Source organism: Sitodiplosis mosellana, unplaced genomic scaffold, assembly GCF_009176505.1.
Source record: "Sitodiplosis mosellana isolate CC-2019 unplaced genomic scaffold, AAFC_SMos_1.0 Smas_scaffold_3, whole genome shotgun sequence".
NCBI lineage: Eukaryota > Metazoa > Arthropoda > Insecta > Diptera > Cecidomyiidae > Sitodiplosis > Sitodiplosis mosellana.
The window spans coordinates 9,472,285-9,495,839 of NW_022595246.1; the positions used below are offsets into that span (position 1 = coordinate 9,472,285).

The window sequence follows — 23,555 nt, forward strand, 5'->3', positions numbered from 1 at the left end:
CTGTTCCCGCGCGTAAACTGCAAGTTTCACATATTCAAACATGAACATTTGTAATGAACAAGAAATGAAACGAATCATTTAATTTTGAACAACTCTTTATTTATGATTTTTTTTTTGTGCGAATTCTCGAATAAGATTTGAAATTGATTGTGTTGAAATTGAAATTCACGGTTGTCACTTCTAGAGAGATAATATCACTGCACAACATCGCTTAATAGACACTCATTTAAACATTTCGAAAATAGAAGAGAATAATGACAATGATTGTAGTAAGTATAATCCTTCTGTGGATTCGGCTTAAAAAAGACTCACATTTAAAATGAAACAAAAATCAATCGATTCATCATTTAAGAAGCACATTTAAGAATTAATTTTAAACTTATACAATTCATTTAAGACGACATGGTGGAAAAATAAATGATTGGCTTTGAGAGATTGAGAGTAAAGTCTAGACTCGAGACTTGAATTCTTTAACATCGTGAAGAGATTGTTTTATTTTTTTTTTCTTTGTTGTTACTGCTGTTATTGTTCGTAGGTGCATTAGGCCCTCAATTGTGTTTCTCCAAAATATATTTAATCAGCAATGTAAAAATATGTGGTCCGAATGTTGGACACCTTTAACATTAATAATAATATGCATTTTACATGGCAAGCATAAATTATTATAGCTCATTTCTCGATAATAACGAGTAGTAGCCCTGAAATGTTTCGTATGAATTTATTAAACTTCCGTCCAAAAATCATACCCTCTTCGTTTGTTTCGTAACAACAGGAAGACATGCCCATTTTCTGTCACAGTCTTTTTTGCTTCAGGTTAACAGAAAATGTTGTCGTCCCGCTCAAACGTCGTCCTTAACCTGTTGGTATGTCGGTGTTTGTGTGTGTGTGTATTTATGTGTGTGAATATCAAAATTGACACATTTCTCTTAAAATCAGAAAAATATCTCATATAAATTTGTACTCTTCATCGACTAATAAATAATGACTAAAAAAAATTACTAAAAAAAAGCGTCTAAATGGACTTCATCTTCTTTTGTTTGTTGGTTGGTTGGTTTTTTTTCTTCTTTTGAACTATTGGTAAACACTTATCCACTAATCCAATGACAGGAACAATTCACTTTACATGGAACAATAATTAAAAATCTATGCAAAATATCAATTAAGCATTTTTTCAACCATCTAAATGGTTGTGGTTTTTTGGTTTGGTTTGTTCTGTTATAAATCTAGATAATCTCTCTCTGTTTTCTGCCTGTGGTTTGAACACTAACAATTTAAGGGTTTAGCATGGGTGCGGTTGGTTGAATAACAGATGCATCATTCGGTAATTTTTCGTCAGCTGGTTTTTCAACCGTTTTCGGCTTGAAGCCACGCGATTTCATATAGCTTGTAATTTGCTCAGGAATCTCGGCTAAAACCTGTCGGAAATGCGGAGGAATGTGGAACAATCAATATTGAGTATAAATCTGGGTATAAATACATTTAAACATATATGTGGAGGCTTCACATTGGAGCATTGTCCAATTGTGTAGTAAGTATAGTCAACGTTTCTAAACTCTTCAGAAACGATAAATCAAAACGGAAACATAAATTAATATCGCACGCACCTCCTTAGCTAAATCGGCCTGAGATTTGATACTTTCGCCGTTTTTAGCCAGAAATTTGTTCAATGGAACAAATTGTACAATGTCTCGTTCAGCATAACGTCCCTTCACAGTCAATCGAACATCGTCCGAATCCAATTCATCCATAGCGTCGAAAACCGCATCACCAACACCCACTGAACGACCAAAAATGTTGAATATTTTATATATAATTAGTATAATGATATAGTAATCGACCAAAATGGGTCTTTCTCAAACAGACCATAGACAGACAGGAAACATTTTAAATTACAACCATAAATCAACCGTTTTGAATAAATTGGGACAAAGAAAAATGGGTTACATTACCTATGATTATGGATATGGGTAGAGATGACGCTTCGATAATGGCACTGAAAAATCAAAAATCAGTATTAATGAGCAGAGAGAAATTGTTTTGAAAAAAAAACTATGCAAAATGATTCGTTTCAAATGTTTTCGATAAAAGATCGAAAAAACACCAAAAAAGTATATGGTAAAAAAGCTAGATAAAAAGTAAAAGTATCGCACCGTTTAGTGAATTTCATGTCCGATATGACTCCGTCCGTTATGATGAGAAGTACAAAATAATGACGTCCATTTTGAAATTGCCTTGCAATTGTGACTGTTGTGTTTATCACCGGAGCAAAATTCGTAGGCCCAAAAAGCTCGACATTTTTCAATCTAATGCGATATTGCTTGAGAATTTCTTCTACGCCATCGCAAAATGGATATGAAGGATTGCCATTGAGTGGAAACAGGTGGCTGAGCTTTCCATTTGGTGGCAATTTCGCTCCGAAGCCTTGGAGAGAGAGAGAGAGAGAGAGAGAGAGAGAGAGAGAGAGAGAGAGAGAGAGAACGACCTTATTTCAGGGAGCCAACAATCGAGCAATAGAAACATTTCAATAAGTAGGCGTATATGTATGAACACGTGGGACACACCAAAATATAAAATATTCATAAAACACAACATCAACCGAGTAAATGGAACTATGATTCAGGTGTGTAAAAGTAAGAACAAAAATCGATTTTCATTTACCAAATGCTGGGAATAACTGCGAGCTGTCATAATGCTGGATGATTTCACCAACACCACAAATGGCAACTTCATAATTATTCAAATGGTCGGGGTTGAGATAGTGAAGGGAATTTGGATTGCTGTGCCGTCCATTCGATGCAGTAAAATCGATAGCAACGGCAAAATGCATTTGTGTGCCACTTCGAATGTAGTCGAGAAATGTAGTCTCCTCCGTAATGCTACACTTTGTAATTTTCATTGTGCCAGCCGCTGCCAATTCTGGTGTGATTTTTTGCTTTTCTTCGTTTATCAAATTCATTGGCGGTTCATTTGGATTGTTTAAATTCCGTAGCGATGTGTAACATGTACCGATTATCTTATGGCTGCCATTAATTCGATTGTCAAAGCAATCGATGCGAATTGCTCGATCAAAGTCACCGTTGCAGAGTGTTTGCAAGCGAATGGTTATTGGTTTCCATGTCGGATTTGATGTGGATCGACATGATTCGGTTCGTGCAACCACCGAATATGAACCGTCTTCGTTGCTTCGTGATATGGCCAAAAATGGGTCGTTGCGAAACACGGGCATCTGTTTTGGAAGGTCTCTGGCTTCGAAATGCATTTCAGCAATTTGCCTGCAACTCATCACCTCCTCTGTAAGAAGATAAATCGTTGGTACTGTACCTGTGCGGAAGTGTGTTGTGTATTGCATACTGTACCTGTCACAATGATAATATCACCGCAATCTTTGTTCGGATGTGTTGGCAAATTGAGTTTGCCGATAAATTGTCGTCCCGAAAACGAAACCAAATCGGATAAGGTTGTTTCGAAAAACCCAAGAAAATCGTCATTTTGCACGTCCTTCTCGAGCACTTCGAAGCGAATTTTCTGAATCGTTTCGAAATTATAGTTGACCAATACTTTTTTAATCCATTGTGGGTTCAATGTATCGTCAATGGTTTCGGTTCGTGCAATTTCGTAATATTGATCTTGCCATGGCTCTTTCATACACACCAAGCAGTACGGGTCCGATTTGCTTAAGATATCTGTGTTGATTAAATTTCTGCAGCTTAATGTCAGCTCCACTTGTGATGTTGGTAGAGAGCTTGGCAGAAATGGTGCCAGCATCTCATTTGTAACCGTTCGTGCATAAGCTGAATTCGTTGACCACGGTTTCAGAGGCATTTTCGTTTTGTATCGCGATTTTTCGATAGCAATCTCTAGAGCGTTTCAAGTTCACACCCCCAGCCATACAAACAAAAAGTAAGCCCCGCGTTTTTTTCGTCTTCGTAGTATAAAACGTTGTACGTGTGAGTTATCGTTTCGCGACTTCTTCAATGCGATAGGTGTTAGGTAATACCTTTGTGCTTTAAATTATTCGTATTTTTTTTGGTGTTTTTCACTTAAAATTCTTAACTATTTTAATAAAATTCAACAATTCACTACAGTTTTACACAGTTTAACATGGTTAAATTGAAAATAAGTTTATAAACAAAACACACTACACACGAAATGCCAACTTTTGGTAGCCACACTCATCCATATATAGCTATAGCGTTTCTGGAAAATATGTTCTATACCATGGAAACAAACGATTTTTTTCCCATTGCCAGAGTTTGCGCAGTTTTTGCATGGCCTGTCACAAAATGTCAAAAACAATGTTGTGAGAATGGCAAATGAGACATGGGGCCACGACGAAGGTGGTAGTGGTGGTGGCGGTGGCGGTGCCGATTGTTGGTTTGAGGGAATACACACATTCGTTGTGGATGTTCTTGGGCAGCCTTGTGCATGGTCAATTTTCCCACCCAACGGATTTCCGTCGTTCTACATATCTTGGCACAAGTCACATAACTTACACGGTTTTGGCACGCAATTTTCGAATTTACCTTGAAAACCGTAAAGTAATTGTAATGCCATTTGCTCATTGTTTCGGAACAACCAATGGCAAGCATAGCATTATTGTTTTGCATGACACAATGAGACTATCAGAACTGTTTCTTTGAATAAATGTTTTATTTCAGTAGCCGTTTCAAATAATGTTAATTAAATCTCACGTTATCTTTTGTCGCCGTGAATGGCAAGCTAACATGTGTTGAGCACTTTTTCTATTCTCTCCCTTTATTTTTCCCTTTAAAAATAGAGTTTTCATGTTAAAATTCAATAACACTTGTTCAAAAAGCTTAAGCTTATAATAATAGTCATTTTCAAGCGTTAAAAAGTGCACTTACGAAATGAGTCGATTAACATTTTTTTTCCTTCTCTTTTTGGTTTTATTCGTTAACATTTACCGTATAATTAACTAACTGTACGGTGGAAAAGTTCATTGGTATGAACGACCTGAGCATTAGCTCGATGGTTGCCATTTTTTTCGGTTCATTTAAAAATATTTCAACAATATATAAATAGATAGTAATAAGTAGTGGTAAAATGTTTTCTAAATTTGAAATTGCAATTGATTTGATTGTCATTCAGTGTGAAGCCTTTTTTTAAATTCATGTATATACACTGAGAAAAGTTTGAAAGGAAATATTCCAACCCTGCGTTGTAAATGTTGTCATTGCAGATGATTTTGTGAATTGTCCAACCATGGTTGGAATTCAACAAGTGCGAAAATGCTATCAATATTCCAACCATGGTTGGACAATTTACAAAATCATCTGCAATGACAACATTTAGAACGCAGGGTTGGAATATTTCCTTCCAGCCATTTCTCAGTGTAGACGTAGATGAATAGATTGAATGGATGTATCGTTAAGCAATGATGAATTGATTCAAATGGGTGTTGGTGTAACGGCTAACGAGCTTGACGGTGTATTTTGCATCGTTCTCATTTGTGGCTTGAATCCGCGTGATTTCATAAAACTCGTTAGCTGTTCAGGTATTTCGCACAGGACTTCGTTCGCTAGATGTGATTTTGATTTTACTTGTTGTTCCGAGCCATTCTTCGAAAGATATTTGTGAAGTGGAACAAATTGTACGATGTCTCGTTCAGCCTTACGTCCACTTACACTCAGACGCACATGATCTGAGTCGAGCTTGTGCATCTGTTTAAAATCCGCATTGCCAACACCAACGATGATTATTGAAATGGGTAGAACCGATGCCTTTACAACAGCAATTTTTGTTCGTTGAATGTCCGCAATCAATCCGTCTGTGATTATCAATAGCACATAGTAATGCCTTCCATCTTGAGAGTCTTTTGCAATGGAAATCAAATTTTTTATTACTGGAGCAAAGTATGTTGGCCCAGACGGCTGCACCGTATTCAATTGGTTGCGGTAATGAGTCAAGATTTCGTCGACGCCAGAGCAATATGGATCCGAAGGATTACCATTTAAAGGAAATAGATGTGACACCTGGCGAAATTTGGGGGGTGTTTTGGCTCCAAAACCTTGAGAAAAAATTGTAAATAAAAAAAATTGAATCCTGAAGTAGTTTCTATTCAAAAAAAAAAAATAGAAACACTCACCATAAGCCAACAGTTTCTTTGATTTATCATAATGTAGAATGATTTCGCCGACAGCGGATATAGCAATTTCATAGCTATTCAATCGTTCGTCGCAGAGATAGTGCAATGAATTTGGATCGATGTGGACACCATTCGATCCGGTAAAATCGATGGCAACGGCAAAATGCAATTGTGTTCCATTTCGAATATAATCCAAAAACGTAATTTCCTCGTCAATGTGACATTTTACAACGCTCAACTCTCCAACAGTACATTTCGTGGCTTGAACTTTGAGCTTTTGTTCATTCAGCAGAGTCATCGGTGGTTCGTTCGGTGTATTTAAACTCCTAAGCGACGTATAGCATGCTCCAATGAGTACATGACTTCCATTGCTTCGGTAGTCGTAGCATTCAATTCGAATATCTCTTTCATAATCGGAATTGCACAGAGTTTGTATACGGATGGAAATTGGTTTGAACAATGGATTTTGTGTCGAGCGCACTGGATCAGTTTTTGCAACGACCGAATACGAACCGTCTTCATTATTCGAGCGTGAAATGACCAAAAATGGATCGTTCCTGAGTAATGGTAATTGTTTTGGTAAATCAGTGGCGCGAAATTGTATCTCAGCTATTTGCTTGCAAGAAGACAACTCTTCTGTGACGATTACAATTTGACCGTAACCCGTTGGGCGTGCGGATTCCTTACCGTTTTCTTCCACTCCATGCAATTTTCGAATGTATTGCCGTCCACTGTATGAAACTAAATCACTGAGCGTCGTTTCGTATTCACCCAGAAAATCGGACACCGTAACATCTTCATCGCGTATTTCGAATCGGATTCGTTGAATTGCTTCAAAACTATAGTTTACAATTGCCTTTTTCACCCATTGTGGATGGAGGGAATCTCTGATCATCTCCGTGCGCGCAATTTCATAATATTGATCTTGCCAAGACTCCTTTATCGACACAATGCAAAAAGGGTCACTTTTTGATAGAAGATCCGTATTGATTAAATTTCGGCAGCTTATTGTCAGCTCCAATTGGGATGTTGGTGTCGAATTTAACAAGAACGGTTCAAATATTTCGTTCATCTTTTTAAATATTTTTTTCCTTTATTGTCAAAGTTTTTCAATAAGGTCACACCCTTCCAAACAAATGAAAATCCTTTCGTTCACAAAAGCAACGTTCGACGATATGTAACGGATAAATTTGAAAAAAAAAAACTTATGTCCACGTTGATTAGATATAATGACACACCGTGAATTTATTCTCAAAAACGTCATCAATGAAGATGAGTTTGTAAACAAAACACTACACACGTCAGATTTGTCACCGTCACATCTGTTGTGACTATACAGTCTGTGCCTATAGAATATATTCTACCGTGCCATGGAAACAATGAGTTTGCGCAGTTTTTGAGTCACTTGGCCGTAAAAAACAAGTTAAAAGCATGTGAAACTCTTGTTCAATCGAGTGTAGAACTGGTTTTAGGGGGAGAAAAACACCTCCTAAATAAATGACGATGCCTAACTGTGATGTGCATGGCGTGTTTCGCCAATATTCCACCCAATAATTCTAAACATTCTGACTTATAAATTTTTCACACGCAATTTCTTGGCTTTAACAAAGCCATAAATAAGTCACCGTTTCGGTTTGATGGGTCATGCATACTGATTTTTGATTTTTTAGATTTATTCATGCAAATTCGAAACATTGAAAATGGAAACAATTTTAAATTTATACCTAATTTTTTTTTATTCGTTAGCTTTTTTAGAATCTTTTACTAATTTTTTCAATTTATCATAATATTTTAGTCGTTTTTAATGAGGGCAAAAAGCAAAACACGCGTAAAGCAAGCGAAAACACGGTTAATAATTAGAAGCAACGATTACAGTCAATGTTCGAAACACAACAACGAACCAAGGAACGATCGGAATTATATCGTGACAATACCCGCTTTGGTTTTGTGCTTACATTTATACTTATGAGGTAACTAATTGTTTTTCATTTCGTAAATAATCGTTGATTCTAGGTCCGTAATATTTTTATAATTATTCGTGGAAATTTCATTAAAAATTAGATATCATTGGGCTTTTAAGCCTATTATTATTCTCTTCTGAAACATCGTTAAGATCCATTTAAATCGAACAGCCATAGAAAAAAATCTCCTTGGAAAACCAGAGTGACGTATTTAATATATTATTTTCTTTCATAAAAATCTAAATTTACTTTTTTCTTATTCACTCACTTTTCAATTTTCTTTTTTAATTTTGACTGAAATGTTTAAATGCTTTGACCAAAGTAACTATCAAATTGTAAAAACAAACTATAGGTGATAAATTGTAAAAGGGATTTTTCCCGTTATTTACACCTCATACTCAATAAAAAATAAAATAAAAATAAAATAAAATTATTGACACCACGAACCTGTTACTGAGTAATATAGTCATCATTGATAAGTTATCAATGATAACGGATCAGTGATCACTCCTAAGCCACATTATGTTGAATATTTTAAAATTTGTATCGAGGAAAATGATTCGACAATTTTGATTATTAGTATTTGTCACACGTAGCAACCGAACTCACAATGTGCTGTGTATTAATCATATACTGTCATATTTTTTCACGCTGGTGGCGCACCTAGCCCATGGATGGATGTACTATGGGTTAGCTGAACTATGTAACTGAATGTCAAGTTGGTTGTGTATAAATTTTGACAGAACTTCTGCGGCCATCACCTAGTTGCGCCACATATCACATCGTTCCATAGACATTGTGAGTTCGTAGCAACGGTAGTTCAGCGGTGATCAGGCAGTTGTCGCTACTAGTACAGAAGAATAAGAGTAGAGAAGGAAGAATAGAAGAAGAAGTAAACATCTTATTTATGCTTCTTCTTTTCTGCTCTCATGCTTCTACCCTAGTAGCGACAACTGTCTGGTCGCCGCTGAGCTACCGTTGCTAACTACGTGTGGTATTTGTTTTCGTTGTAATAACTTGGTTCCTTAACATGTATTGAAAAGCTTTGAAATGTTTCATTTAAACATCTGACTCTGTCGGTCTGGGTGCAGTGGGCACTATAACCGATGGATTTGGTGGCATGCTTGATGGTATCTCCGGTTTATATCCACATGAATTCATATAAGAAGTCAGCTGCTGTGGTATTTCTGCAAGGACCTGTGTGAAGCAAATGGGAGATTATTAAAATGAGCCAAATGCCAAGAAAATTTCAATCAATTTTACCTCCTCTGCCAATGCCGACTGCGATTTGATATGTTCGCCATCTTTCGATAAGAAACTATTCAACGGCACAAACTGCACGATATCTCGTTCTGCAACCAAATCATCGACGGTCAAACAAACATTATCCGAATCCAGCTCTTCCATGGCTTCAAAGTTATCATCACCAACGCCCACTGAATGATCAAAAATCGTTATCATTAGACAGAATGAAAGTGTTTGGAAAAAATGTACGGAATGGTTCTTTTCAAATGTTTTTTTGATAAAAAATCCAAAAATCATCGCAAAAGTATACGCACCAATAATAATTGAAATGGGCAATTTCGAAGCTTCAATTATGGCCTTTTTGGTTCGAATCATATCAGATATAACACCTGGTAAAAAGAAAAAAAATGTAAATAGTAAAGATTTTCTTATTAACGATCAATATTCAATACCATCTGTTATGATTAAGAGGACAAAGTAATGTTTTCCATCTTGAAATCCCTTTGCGATGGAAATGGTGTCGTTTATGACAGGTGCAAAATTAGTTGGTCCATAGAGCTCTACAACGTTCAATTGATCACGATAATGCTTGACAATCTCTTCGATATTGGTGCAGTAAGGGTGCTGTGCGTTCCCGTTTAGAGGAAACTGGAATGAAACTTGATTGGATGGAGGTGTTTTGGCACCAAAGCCTGTGAAACAAATGGAAGGACAAAATGATTAAAGTGAACCAACAATAAAAACAGGCAAAGAAAACTGTAATCAATTTTACCAAAAGCTGGAAATAGACCAGAGTTGTCATATTGCTGTATGATGTCTCCGATGCCGCGCAATGCAATTTCATAGCTGTTCATGTGATCGTCGCTCAGATGATGCAACGATTTCGGATCTGTATGTACACCGTTCGATGCAGTAAAATCGATGGCCACAGCAAAGTGCATTTGAGTTCCGTTACGAATGTAATCTAAAAACGTGATTTCTTCCGTAATTTCAATATTTGCAACTTCAAGCACACCAGATGGAACATAGCCTGGCTTCGTCTTCATTTTTTCTTCATTCACCAATTCCCTTGTCTCTTCGTTCTCATGCATCGTTTTCATGTTGTAAACAGATGCGTAGCATGAGCCAATCAGCTTGTGCTTTCCATTGTCTCTATAGTTGTAGCAATCCATTTTGATGGATCTTGTAAAATCACCGTTGCACAGATTTGTCGCACGAATGGTGATTGGCTTCCAAATTGGATCTTGAGTTGAATGCTCCGGTTCAGTACATGTAACAATGGAATAAGAAGCGTCTTCGTTTGACCGTAAAATAACCAAAAACGGATCGTTGCCACGCAGCCACGAAGGTTTCGGCAAATTTTCAGCCTGAAATTGAATCTGGACAATTTGTTTGCAGCTCACCACTTCTTCACACACGACTATGATTTCGCTGAAAAATATTTGAATTTTAAATAAAAACAAATAATACGAATAAAATTTAAAGCTTTTTAACCTACCCACAATCGCTATGACCCACTCCATCGGTTTTAGCGATGAGTTTTCCAATGGACTGACAACCATAGCTAGCCACCAATTCGCTCAAAGTTGTTTCGTAACGGCCCAAGAACTCGCCCGCTTTCAAGTCCTTGTCACGAATATCGAACTTGATATTTTGTATGGTTTCGAAATTATAATCCAAGATAACTTTCTTCATCCACTGTGGATTATGCGTATTTTCAATCGTTTCGGTGCGAGCAATCTCCTTCCATTTATCTTGCCACGGTCTTCTCATGGACACAACACAGAATGGATCCGATTTATTTCGAATCGTATGCGTGCTCAGTAGATCCTTGCAGCTTATGGTCAGTTCAACTTGTGAAGTGGGCAAAAAGCTCGGAACGTAGGGAGATAGCATCTCATCGGTGATGTACTGAGAAGAATGAGTCAATTTTGGTGGTGGTTGTTTTGCTCTTCTTGGAGCCTTATTACGTATTGCCATTGCCCCGAATGCCATTTTGTCGTTGTTTCGTGTCTATAATCGCGTTTAAAATATAAAATCTTATTCACTCAACTAATATGACGATGGCACACTATTCGTTTGATAAAAATCGATTCTTTCGTACAGTTTTTTTTTCTCTCTATTACGTATTAAAGTACTTAATTATTATCATTAATTTCACTTGAGTGCAATGTTGTGTAGTTCAATCAATCGCTTGTTTGGTAATGTTTTGGTTTTTCACTGCTCCTGGGATACAATGAAATCGATAATTTCTTCCATTACAAACAAAAATGTGTTTGTGAAAATGTAATAAATAAAACAAAACGCTAGTCTATCGCTTGTGCCACTACTATTAATGAGTCACTGTCGTGCCATATAGATACCAATGGAATGATATCCTTCGCTTGTTTTGATTGTGCATGTTTACAAACTTCTGCGTTTGCGCCATACTTTTCTCCTTTGGTTTAAATGTCAAAAATGAACCAATCAAGTTCGCTTTAGTAAATTCCTTTTGGAAGGAGAATTTTTCGAAAAAAGACTAGGATTTCTCCATGGATTTCGTCACTAAAAGTGGGTCAAATTCTACGTTATCGTTTTCTACAATGACGTCAGAAGCTCTGACGTAAACAAACCTTGACGATAGTCGAAATTGGGTCACAATTTCCAGAATGAGGTCAATAGCAGCCAGAATAATGAATGAATTTGAGTGTAAAATGGTTCTATTCCATTATTCGTTCCGTGTATACGTATGTATGAATGAAAACAAGTTTTACAATGAAGCTAACCATGTTTGCTTGGAAGTTACATCATACTTAATATGCAAAATATAGTTACATTAGGTTTGTCTCTAGATTATTGTTAAAATTTTGTTCTCGCTACCATAAATGGTCATAAGATTTGCAGTAAAATATTGTCGAAGTCTTTATATTGCGAATAAATAACGGAATAAATACATTTAAGCATATGATGTTGAGTATTTTTTGTTGGCGGATTTGATTCTCCCCGTCTGTTCAACCATTTAAAACCAGGCCATTTTGTCAATTGCTTTCATCCTTTGTGTTCTAATGTAAAAATCTAATTTCCCGATAGTTAATTTCGTGTAGTTTTTTTTCATCTAAATTTTGATTTTTGAGTCTAATTGTCTTTCCTTTGCTTGTTTCGGCTGGTCATGTGTGTACGAACTCCAGTGTCTGTGCTAATATTTTCTCCTTCGAAATGAGTAATATTGTAGAGTAGCAATGTAAACAACAGGCCATGTTCGAGTTCGCTCCGTAATGAATTCATTTTGGAAGGAGAATTCTTTAAAAAGGAGTAGGATTTCTCCATGGATTTCGTCTCTGATGAGTCACAATGTGGGACAAACTTTACGTCATCATTTTGGCGTCAACGCTCTGACGTAAGCAAACCTTGATGTGAACGATGATAGTCGAAATTGGGTCACGATTTCCGGAGTGAGGTCAATAGCAGCAGCCAGAATAATAATAATGAATGAACCCATTTTGTAGCATAAATTTTTTCCTTTATTCGTTCCGTGTATATATGAATGAAATTACAAAGAAACATACAATTTGAATATGCGGTAAATTCAAGCATGGAAGTAATATTGGCAATATTTGCATATAATATTCTGTATATTAGTGAAAAAAGAGTTAATGTACGTATGTGTTGAATACTTTAAATTTATCTAAATTGTTAAAATGCATAAGCTGCAATCGCAAAGAATAGTGGTCATAAGATTTGTAAAATTTTGGCAAAATTGTACTACATCAATTCTTAAAATTTAGTTTAAAAATACAATGAATAGATTGTCCTTATTAAATAGGAAAGTACACGTATGCCTGAGGTAAATTTTGGTATTTTCATTTAAACAATATCTATTCAAAACGAAATAGATTTGTCTGGATTTTGATTTTGGTCTTGTTTTTCACGATTACTTTTCAAATTCACATTCAAAGATAGTATCACGCAAGGCAAAGTTTACAAGTAAGAGCTACTTTTAACAACAACATCAAAATGGTTTGAGAAAAAACTCGTTAAAATTGTTGTACAATTTGTGTGCAGAGGTAAAATTGAGTGAATATTTTCATCATTTTTTGTGTGTAAAATGTTATTTTTAGGAACTCGCTGCTATCGGTGCCGTTGGCACTATAGACGATGGGTTAGCAGGTAAATCTGAATCCGTCTGCGGTTTAAATCCTCTCCATATCATGTAGCTTTGAAATTGGTCAGGGATTTCGATCAAAACTTCTGCTGCCAAACTGGCTTGTGATTTGATGTATTCGCCGTCTTTCGATAAGAAATTATTCAACGGCACAAACTGTACGATATCCCGTTCGGCAGTGTGACCATCCACAGTTAGACGAATGTTATCTGAGTCTAGTACTTCCATTGCTTCAAAGTCTGCATCACCAACACCCACAATGATGATCGATATAGGAAGTTTCGATGCCTCGATAATGGCTCGTTTTGTCAAATGCATATCAGAAATAATGCCGTCTGTGATTATCAAGAGGACAAAATAGTGTTTTCCATCTTGGTACTGGCTTGCAATATTAATGGTGTCATTAATCACCGGAGCGAAGTTTGTTGGTCCATAAAGCTCTACGGCTTTCAGTTGGTCGCGATAATGTTTTAGAATCTCTTCGATATTGGTGCAGTACGGATGCAACGGATTGCCATTCAGAGGAAACTGGAACGAAACATGCTGATCTGGCGGTAGCTTTGCACCGAAACCTAGTGATAAAATTGAATCAAAAGGATGTTTAGACAGAGTCGCTATTCCAAGTTTAAAATGTTATTGAAATACAATAATCGACTCTTCCAGTTAATTTAAAATCAAAGAAAAATCGGAACACATTAATAAGCATTCAATCGATAAAAAGCTCACCAAATGCTGGAAATAGCCGAGTGCTATCGTACTGCTGTATGATATCGCCAACTCCCTTCAAAGCAACCTCATAATTGTTCAATCGATTTTCGCTCAAATAGTGCAATGATTTCGGATCGGTATAAACACCGTTCGATGCAGTGAAATCAATGGCGACAGCAAAATGCATTTGGGTTCCATTGCGAATGTAGTCCAAAAATGTAATGTCTTCAAATATATTCATCTTTTCCACCTTCAACACACCTGTTGGAACGTAGTCTGGTCTTGTTTTTTGTTTCTTTTCATTCACCAAACTCCGCGACTCTCCATTTAAACACATTGTTTTCAGATTTTGCAGCGATGCATAACACGTTCCAATCAATTTATGTTTATCATCATCGCGGTAGTTGTAGCAATCGATTTTGAAACAACGATCAAAGTCACCTCCGCACAGAATGCCAACTGGTATCGAAAAAGGTTCCCATATGGGATTTTTGGCCGAATGTACTGGTTCAGTGTTTGTAACAACCGAATATGAGCTATCTTCATTCGATCTTGAAATGAGAAGAAATGGTTTGTGACTGCGGAGCCAAGCTTTTGGCAATTTTTCCGCTCGCAATTGAATCTCTGCAGTTTGTTTGGAACTTGGCACTTCTTCGGCGACAATAATAATTTCGCCACAATCATTGTAACCAATCCCGTCGATGCTGCAAGCGAGTTTTCCAACCGTTTGACTGCCATAGCAAGATACCAATTTACTCAGTTGAGTATCATATCGCCCCAAGAAATCGCCCGCTTTTAAACCTTTGTCTCGGATTTCAAATCGAATGTTTTGAATTATCTCAAAGTTGTAGTCCAAATGAATTTTCTTTGTCCAATTGGGATTACGGGTGTTTTTGATGGTTTCCGTGTGTGCGATTTCTTTGTAATTCTTCTGCCATTCTCGTTTCATCATCACAACGCAGTACGGGTCGGTTTTGTTTCGAATAATATGCGTTGTGAACAGATCCTTGCAGTTGATGGTCAATTCAATCCGTGAAGTGGGCAAATTACTTTTCGATTGTTCTTCAAAGTAGACTGCAAGCTGTTCATTTGTCAAATACTCCAAAGAATTTTTCGTTCGCTCCGGACTTACCTTGCGTCGTCGATACCTTCGTACATGGGAGACATTGATGTGAACGGCTAACATTTTTCACCAAAAAAAACTTTTCCCTCTGTTTTGCAAGAATCTAATTTCACAAAATCAAAAAATGTAAACTTTTCCACTTAATTTCAATATCACACTAACCACATGAACACAACTTTTGATTGAATGTTTGACTTGATGACTGGATGAAAATCGCTTTATTCACTCCATATCAATCGCTTTAAATGGAGTCAATCAGGCGACACAATTAAATCGATTCTTTTTTGTTTGCTACAATTTTCCACACGAAGCGACAAAAATGTGGTTGAAAAGTTAAAAATAAAACAAAAATCCACCCTAAACGACTGCTACCGTCGCCACACATTTATTTGTTTACTAACAACCAAAACAAATGTCTCGAATGCAAAATGCATTCCAAGAATGAAGCTATTTTGATATTGGCATCCTTTTTGTATTGTATTTTGACGCGCGTATTTATGTTTGGATGTGAATGAGTCTGCGCTGCTTTTTCTGTACTCCATCCCCTTATTGTTTGCTATGAGTCAGTCATCTCATTCCAAATGATATAGTTTGGAAAGGTATAGCATGTTAGAATGCTTGTTGTGTTTTCTCCGAAATTTTGCCACATGATCATAATTTTAATATATGATATGGGCCTGGTCTCAAGAGAGGGTATGGCATTGACGTCAGCATAATCTAATGAGTTTATTTTTAGAACGGCGACACTTTATTGATGCTAAAAATAGCTCAAGCTTTTCGCCAAATTGAATGTAATGCACACAACACGCGAAAATAATGAGTCATTGCTAAAACTTTTATTTTTGCTCTTTGTCTTTATTTTTTACTGTATTTAGTTGCCCGTTTGGTGGACGTGAGATGGAAAACATTACACATATGACTTGTGGTAAAACTTAGGCGTACAAATATCATTTCAAGAGAAAACTTATTTGTACTATATTCTTTTATCGCCTTCGAGAATCTCAATATTAAATAAATATTTAATCCACCCGCGATATCCTTTAATGTTATTAATATTCAGAAGATTGTTTTAGATAGACATTTCACGTATGTGTGTTAAACATACTAACTTTAATAAAATTGTTGCAATTGTAAATGTGCAATTGCGTTAAAAAGCAAAAAAAGTGATTCAAAACACTGAATAGGCAGTATTGAGTGTAAAAATGTTGATGATTTTTCTTTCTGAATACAATTATTCTTCGTCCATTTTTTTCGGAACAAAATGAGGTAATCATTAAAAGGTGAATGCTCTTAAGTATATTATGAAATGGGTGCAGTTGGATAAACGGATGATGTATTTTGTGGCACACTCTGTGATTGAATTTGTGGTCGAATTCCTCGTGATTTCATGAAAGACGTCAATTGTTCAGGAATTTCAGCTAAAACTTCCTTTGCAAGGTCGGTTTGTGACTTGATGAATGATCCAGTTTTGGACATGAATTTATTTAGCGGTACAAATTGTACGATATCCCTTTCGGCATAGCGACCATCCACAGTTAAGCGAACGTCGTCTGAGTCTAATTCGTCCATTGCATCGAAATCGGCATCACCGACACCCACTATGATGATCGAAATTGGAAGTGAAGATGCCTCAATGACTGCACGCTTTGTCAAATGCATATCAGAAATGATGCCGTCGGTTATGATGAGTAAGACAAAGTAATGTCGACCATCTTGGAATTGACTAGCAATGGAAATTGTGTTGTTTATCACCGGAGCAAAATTTGTTGGCCCATAAAGTGTTACACTTTTCACTCGAATACGGTAATGATTGAGAATCTCTTCAACGCCGGAACAATACGGATGTGATGGGTTGTCATTCAATGGAAATTGATGGAACACCTGGCCAGTTGGAGGCAATTTCGCGCCAAAGCCTAACATTTCGGAATGAAAAAGAGGGAAATTTGAATGAGAATAATTGCAATTTAAACGGTAAATTTTTATAATTTATCAAAACTTTAAAATCATAGCGCTAGAAACAAGAACATGGATATACCCATAACAAGACTCAATAAAGACATGAAAAAAATGAAAAAACAACAGAAACTGAGCGATAAAATGTGATTAAACTAACCAAATGCCGGGAATAGTTGTGATTCATCGTAGTTTTGAATAATCTCGCCGACGCTTCTGAGTGCGACTTCGTATGGATTCAAGCGGTTTCCGCTCAAATAATGAAGTGATCTTGGGTCGGTATAGACTCCATTGGACGCTGTAAAATCAATAGCCACGGCAAAGTGCATTTGTGTCCCGTTTCTGATGTATTCCAAAAATGTCACATCTTCGGTTATGTTGATTTTGTCAACTCTCAATACGCCAACGGTACAATTGTTGGGATTATTCTTGCGTTTTTCGTCGTCCACCAAGTTCATGGGCGGTTCGTGTGGTGAATTCAAGCGGCTAAGCGATGAATGGCACGTTCCAATCAATTTATGACTTCCATTGTTTCTATGGTCGTAAACATCGAGCTTGATGGTTCGGTCTGGATCACCATTGCATAGTGTCGTTGCTTTAATTGTGATTGGTCTCCAGGTTGGATGTTGTGTTGATAGAACTGGCGCGGTTTTAGCAACTACTGAATATGATCCATCTTCATTCGAACGTGATATGACCAAAAAAGGGTCATTACTGCACAATCCCAAACACAACCACCCAGTTCTGGCTATATCTTGTGCACTGAATTGAACTTCAATGATTTGTTTACATGCTGTTACTTCTTCGGTAACCACAACGATTTCGCCACAATTTCGATTCGGTATGCCACTGAGTTTTCCAACGAATTGACGGCTGTTGTGCGATACCAAATCGCTCAAAGTTGTTTCGAATCGTCCCAAGAAATCAGATCCCTTCAAATCCTCGTCACGAACTTCAAACTGAATTTTTTGGATCGTCTCAAAGTTGTAGTTCAAAATCACTTTTTTTACCCATTGTGGATTGAGATTGTCGTCAATAGTCTCGGTGCGTGTAACTTCATAATACTGATCCTGCCATGGTTCTTTCATCCAAATTATACAGAATGGATCCGATTTGCTAATGATGTCAGCGTTAATCAAATTTCGGCAGCTCAGTGTCAGCTCCACTTGTGAGGTAGGCAAAAAATCTTTGACGAACGGCGCCAATTGATCATCTGTTATGTATCTGGCTGACGTTGCGCCAGTATTGGACCACTGTGGTGGTGGCATTTTTATCTTATCTTGTTTTGTTGGTTTTCTAGGTTTTTTTTTCTTCGATTCACTTGTTTCAACACTTGTTGACTTTTTCAAAAGTCTAATAACTGTAATACGTGTAGAATATAAATCAGTTCTTTTTTTTATCGTTGATTTGTTTCGAATAGTTGTAAATAGTATTTGTAAACGAAATGAAAGTGAATTTGTCAAATGAACGAAATTACAAAGTCAAACTAAGTATTTTTATTTCTGCACTTTTGTCAGCTATTGACAGCTTTGGACTGTTTTCTATCTCACTACAATGAATAATATTCACTCTGAAAAGTTTTTGTTCGAATAACACCAGCCTTTTACTCTAAGATAAGCATTATTTTGGAGGGGATGCGGCTGCGCAGTTACTGTTGCTATCTGTTGTTGTTGTTGTTCAAGACGTAAAGAGCACTTCTTCTGAATGCGAAATGAGTCGGCTCTGGTAAATTCATTTACATACAAAGCACAGACGGCATTTGAACTATGACGGTATGTGAACTCCCTTACACACGCACTTATAGACCACACAATGTCTACAGCGGCTTAACTCATGAAACCGTTGAACCAAATTGCTTTGACTAATTTCACAATTTCGCCAGAACGCTGGTGACGCATACGTTCAATTTTAGATGAAAACAACACGAAATATTCAATTTATCTAGCAAACTGATGCAATGCTGTCAAGTTAAGACGAAATTTATGAATGTTTTTTTTTTGTGACAACTTGTTGTGATAACATTTCTATGGCTGCGTTCTGTGCAAATGTGAAAATATTTAAAGTTACAGTTGGAAAATTGAAAACATGAATTTATAGCTTTTATTTGTGACCAAATGAACGAAAATACATTGAAACATTATTTAAAATAGTTAGTGTACTGATTGACGTCGCTATATTACAATAGGTCACATAACCAGTGTATATATAGTGTATCATTGTATAGTATAACCAGTGTATCATTGATCTACGCTACGGTTCTGGTATTGGACGATTATTACGCCCTTGACCAAAACCCCCATTCTAATCCATACATCCAACCAGTGTATAACTTCTTTTTTTTAAATAAAAATTGAAGAACAAATATATATGTCTTTTGGTAAAGAAAATCGCCGCTTTTAACTATCGTTGAAACTATTTTCAAATTTAATGTGTCGAAATTATTGCCGCTGATCAATGCATTGTTAACTGATTATCGCGCTAGTGAATTGAATCTAATTACCAATTAAAATGTGTTTGGTTTCATTGAAAATGCAATCAACTTTGTGGCGAGTACTCTGTACGCACATCATACGATCGAAAGTACGAAAATTAAAGTTGATTATATTCTAGTCAAGCCACACACGATTGAAACAAGTTGCTCGAAATATTTAATGAATCAATGAGTTGGTTTAGAGATGGCATTGACTACAAAGTGATAAAAAGACTGGCATTCAAAATGTATTTCGCCAATTTCTTCCTGACTAGCAGTATCTTCAAAACAAATCAAATTGGCCACTTTCATGAACAAATGAACATTTTTATTGCTTTAAATTCTGATTAAAGATACATTCAACGTGTTTGAAAAATTAGAATGGTTTTTTTGGTACGCAGCATTTGGAAGGAGAATGACAAATCTGGAGCGTTAACTCATCCTTATTACATTTCATTTTACATCTACCTCCTCCCATTATACACACCTTATCAGCTTCGTTTGGTCCATACACTTTTTTTAAATATTGAAAAAAAAAATCATTTATTGACAAGATGCGATTAAAGAGAGAGAAACATGTGTGGACCAGGTGTGGCTGGACACGATCAGATAGTACAAAATGTTCATGTTCGTGAAGTTCTTGTATTTCCTGTTCGTTGCTTGCTTGACGAACACGACCAATTTGCAGCGAACATTTGAATCATATTTAATTTTGTGGTACTGTAGCTTACTTATCATATTCTAGAGCAAGTGAAACATTTTCAAAACTTCGTGTAAATAGTATTCACTCAATAAATCTTTATATTTTCTTTCTATGTTCTCAATCTTTTCCTCAAAGATTTTCAATTTCTTTTTCAACGTCCCTGAGAAAAATTACACTTACCAGCCGGATCTGCGTGAACCGGATACATCGTAGCAATAAATATCACAGCAATAAAGGATACAATGACGAATTTCATATTTCGTTTGTTGATATATTTGTTTTGTTGCTGCAAGTCGAAATTATTTTTCTCCGTCCAAACTATTTCGTTGCGTTTTGAAAACTGCGTTTCGTTTTAAGTAAACACACCAATTTTATAAATTGGCGTTGAAATGATTACATTTTGCCATATTTTATTTGTTGATCGATTATTGAGCTTACATTGCAACGAAAAACTAATTACCATACCAAATGTGTTTGGTTTTCTTTTAAATCTAATGGTTGAATTCAACTAATTCACCGCAACGAAATGCAGCCATTATTCACAAAGATTTTCCTTTTCTTTCCAGCAAATTCAAAAAGAACTTGTGATTATTGTGATTTCAACTGAAGGATAGGCTTCGAATTGGAACTAATTGAACCAAGAGAATGAGTTTGATTTTTTCAAACCTTTCGATTTATTTGATAGTCGCAAGATGCAACATTGCATTTTTTTCGCTTTATAGGTATATAATGGACATATCAAAACATTGAATAGAATTTATTATATGTATGCAACATTTTTTACATAAGTCAACGAATATTTTCATTGCATCAAATCGGATGGTATTTTCCAAGTAGTGTTCAACGGTTGCATACAGTATAACAACTCCGGAATACAGATAACCGGTATTGAACCTTCAATGTCATTACATTGAAATTTACATTCGCCTGCTCCGCGTTGACATCTAATTGATCCTGAAATGACTTGAAGAAAAAAATAGGAAGAAGAATTGCATATTTCGTCGATCGATTGACATTTGTTGCACTGGAAGTTGAAACTATTTTTCTCTGTCCAATTAATAATAATTAATACTGTTCTTTATACTTTTTTCAATAAACTTACCGCTTTTATAAACTGGCGTTGAAATAATTTCTATATCGTCATTTGTTTTTTTTTACAACTAACGCACGGCAAACTCGATACAAGTCTAATTCGTTAACGGATCTATTTCTCAATTTCACATGCAATGACGTCAACGACCCCAAGCTGAAGAAACGACAGTACATTGCTCTTCTTATTTATGGTTCAAACTAATGCAATTTTTAATCTTAGATTTCAAAAAGACCGTTATGAAAGGAAAGACCGAAAAATGTTGCAAATTCTTAAATAATTTACCCAATAATAGTGGTTTTTGTAATGAAATGATGACATTGCGATTTTCTTCATCGAATATGTAATTATAGTTCGGTGACTTGATCGAGCAGGGAACAATATATTATCAACAAAACGGAAAAGGAAAACACGAATTATATCAATTTATCAAGACATTGATAGTATATCACTGATGAAAGTATCTTTTTGTTCAAATTGATTCCTAAATCATTGATATCAATTGATCAATCTCCAATTAATTTGGTGTATAAATAGCTATACATTTACGGCGTCTACAAATCAGTCGAAGCTACTTTCCATTGTGACAAAGTGTATCTATTAATTCGAAAACGTTTCAATATAGGCATAAAATCCAAGCTGAACAACTAAAAACAATGTTGCCGTTAAAGTTGGGTGAAACGAAAAACGTCCTAAAAAACTAAAAAATCGTCCTATAAATTACGAAAATCATCCTAAATATCACAAAAATCGTCCTGACAAAATACAAAAATTGACCTAGAAGACCTCAATTTCGTCCGAAAAATAATACGAAAAACATCCTAAAAAACAGATTGTGTTTGTTACAGTATATTTTACTGAGTTGTCTCATTGCCATTGAAATATATAATTAAACATACAGTTACTCACAAAATTGTTCAATGTGTCCAAAACACATATTTTCTATATCGCATGAGGCAGATATGGCGATATTATCGTGTGATACTTGCTTACGTGCGTCTCATATTCATCATATTTCGTCAAAAAAGAAACATTCGGCTAAATCTATTCGTAATGCTCAATTTTATGTTACAAAATATCGCTGATAACATTTGATGCTGTCGTTTTTACAATCTAAGGAATTCCCGTTCATTTCGTCTATTCCACAGTTCTCTGTTGAGTCACACTTTAATCATTTCCTTCTTCAATTCTACAGCATCAAAATAAGAAACATTTTCGTTAGTTTTTCGTTAAAGTTGATGTTGATATTTTCGGTAGTTCTATTGTTTTGTGGCTTTGGTAATGCTTCTGTACCAAGGGGGAAACTACTACTACCGCATAATTCATATTAATACAATCTAGTTCAACACCAATTCTGATAAATTCCAAAGAATTCTGCGCAGTTCAGAACAATTCCAATCAATTCCGATGTTTCTAAGTCAAATTTGATGATAATCAACTTCAAAAATTGCAAATATAGGGTCATTTAGCATCTCAAAGGAATGCTTAAGCGCATAGATGTTCAATCTTATCGAAATAACTTCAGATATGGCGTTTTAATTGTACATAGGTCTCACTTCCAATTCAATATTTCACTTCAAATAGGTAAAGGCTTTATGATACATAAAATATTTTCAAAATGGAAAACAGAGCTAGAATTGAGTCTTGTAGATCAAACCAAGTCAAATATGTTTTGGAAGTAAAAATCTTCAATATGCATTCAAATGAATGGTAAATGTCCCTATATTTGCGATATTTTGAGTTGATCATCACCAAATTTGACTAAGGAGCATCGGAATCGATTGGAATTGTTTTGAATTGCGCAGAATTTTTTGAAATTTTTCAGAATTTGTGTTGTACTAGATTGTATTAATATGAATTACGCGGTAGTAGTAGTTTCCCCCTTGTTCTGTACATTGGCTAAATTATTGGGAATCTGATGGAACTGGACTAATTGATCGTAGGGACACCGATCATGAATCACCCGGTTACTTCAAGTCATCAGTGGATCGGACAACTTTTTCAGTTCCAAAATGGCACAGCGAATTGATTGAATATTTCCAAGATATTTGTCTA

At 35.9% G+C, this 23,555-nt stretch overlaps 5 protein-coding genes across 5 annotated transcripts; all 5 read right to left on the minus strand.

Moving 5' to 3' along the window:
• Positions 1-14: 14 nt before the first annotated feature.
• On the minus strand, positions 15-4,343 carry LOC129566303 (copine-9-like). Its single transcript, XM_055442108.1, has 6 exons — positions 3,357-4,343; positions 2,659-3,291; positions 2,151-2,421; positions 1,950-1,993; positions 1,605-1,777; positions 15-1,415 (listed from the first exon to the last, which is right to left on the minus strand). The coding sequence occupies exons 1-6, from the start codon at positions 3,820-3,822 to the stop codon at positions 1,272-1,274; spliced, it is 1,731 nt and encodes a 576-aa protein (XP_055298083.1). The 5' UTR covers positions 3,823-4,343; the 3' UTR covers positions 15-1,271.
• Positions 4,344-5,408: 1,065 nt separating this feature from the next.
• Positions 5,409-7,708, minus strand: LOC129565865 (copine-9-like). The gene is made up of 2 exons (XM_055441166.1): positions 6,107-7,708; positions 5,409-6,028 (listed from the first exon to the last, which is right to left on the minus strand). Exons 1-2 carry the CDS (start codon positions 7,176-7,178, stop codon positions 5,409-5,411), a joined length of 1,692 nt encoding a protein of 563 aa, XP_055297141.1. The 5' UTR covers positions 7,179-7,708.
• Positions 7,709-7,816: 108 nt separating this feature from the next.
• LOC129566308 (copine-9-like) lies at positions 7,817-11,626 on the minus strand. Its single transcript, XM_055442112.1, has 6 exons — positions 10,811-11,626; positions 10,085-10,743; positions 9,765-10,004; positions 9,627-9,701; positions 9,331-9,503; positions 7,817-9,264 (listed from the first exon to the last, which is right to left on the minus strand). Exons 1-6 carry the CDS (start codon positions 11,305-11,307, stop codon positions 9,127-9,129), a joined length of 1,782 nt encoding a protein of 593 aa, XP_055298087.1. The 5' UTR covers positions 11,308-11,626; the 3' UTR covers positions 7,817-9,126.
• A 1,728-nt stretch (positions 11,627-13,354) lies between these two features.
• Positions 13,355-16,011, minus strand: LOC129566309 (copine-9-like). The gene is made up of 2 exons (XM_055442113.1): positions 14,180-16,011; positions 13,355-14,025 (listed from the first exon to the last, which is right to left on the minus strand). Exons 1-2 carry the CDS (start codon positions 15,345-15,347, stop codon positions 13,406-13,408), a joined length of 1,788 nt encoding a protein of 595 aa, XP_055298088.1. The 5' UTR covers positions 15,348-16,011; the 3' UTR covers positions 13,355-13,405.
• A 107-nt stretch (positions 16,012-16,118) lies between these two features.
• Positions 16,119-19,246, minus strand: LOC129566310 (copine-9-like). The gene is made up of 2 exons (XM_055442114.1): positions 17,398-19,246; positions 16,119-17,197 (listed from the first exon to the last, which is right to left on the minus strand). Exons 1-2 carry the CDS (start codon positions 18,503-18,505, stop codon positions 16,584-16,586), a joined length of 1,722 nt encoding a protein of 573 aa, XP_055298089.1. The 5' UTR covers positions 18,506-19,246; the 3' UTR covers positions 16,119-16,583.
• Positions 19,247-23,555: the final 4,309 nt, after the last annotated feature.

What these genes read in the sequence shown, in the direction of transcription:
- LOC129566303 (XM_055442108.1), bottom strand. Translation starts at nt 3,822, where the DNA reads ATGCCTCTGAAACCGTGGTCAACGAATTCAGCTTATGCACGAACGGTT. An exon ending in GCAGTTATTCCCAGCATTTG is followed by an intron (nt 2,422 to 2,658) that starts GTAAATGAAAAT and finishes TCTCTCTCCAAG; the next exon opens with GCTTCGGAGCGAAATTGCCA. An exon ending in ACCCATATCCATAATCATAG is followed by an intron (nt 1,778 to 1,949) that starts GTAATGTAACCC and finishes TTGGTCGTTCAG; the next exon opens with TGGGTGTTGGTGATGCGGTT.
- LOC129565865 (XM_055441166.1), bottom strand. Translation starts at nt 7,178, where the DNA reads ATGAACGAAATATTTGAACCGTTCTTGTTAAATTCGACACCAACATCC. An exon ending in AAAGAAACTGTTGGCTTATG is followed by an intron (nt 6,029 to 6,106) that starts GTGAGTGTTTCT and finishes TTTTTTCTCAAG; the next exon opens with GTTTTGGAGCCAAAACACCC.
- LOC129566308 (XM_055442112.1), bottom strand. Translation starts at nt 11,307, where the DNA reads ATGGCATTCGGGGCAATGGCAATACGTAATAAGGCTCCAAGAAGAGCA. An exon ending in GTGGGTCATAGCGATTGTGG is followed by an intron (nt 10,744 to 10,810) that starts GTAGGTTAAAAA and finishes AATATTTTTCAG; the next exon opens with CGAAATCATAGTCGTGTGTG. An exon ending in GCCCATTTCAATTATTATTG is followed by an intron (nt 9,504 to 9,626) that starts GTGCGTATACTT and finishes TTGATCATTCAG; the next exon opens with TGGGCGTTGGTGATGATAAC.
- LOC129566309 (XM_055442113.1), bottom strand. Translation starts at nt 15,347, where the DNA reads ATGTTAGCCGTTCACATCAATGTCTCCCATGTACGAAGGTATCGACGA. An exon ending in TCGGCTATTTCCAGCATTTG is followed by an intron (nt 14,026 to 14,179) that starts GTGAGCTTTTTA and finishes TTTTATCACTAG; the next exon opens with GTTTCGGTGCAAAGCTACCG.
- LOC129566310 (XM_055442114.1), bottom strand. Translation starts at nt 18,505, where the DNA reads ATGCCACCACCACAGTGGTCCAATACTGGCGCAACGTCAGCCAGATAC. An exon ending in ACAACTATTCCCGGCATTTG is followed by an intron (nt 17,198 to 17,397) that starts GTTAGTTTAATC and finishes CCGAAATGTTAG; the next exon opens with GCTTTGGCGCGAAATTGCCT.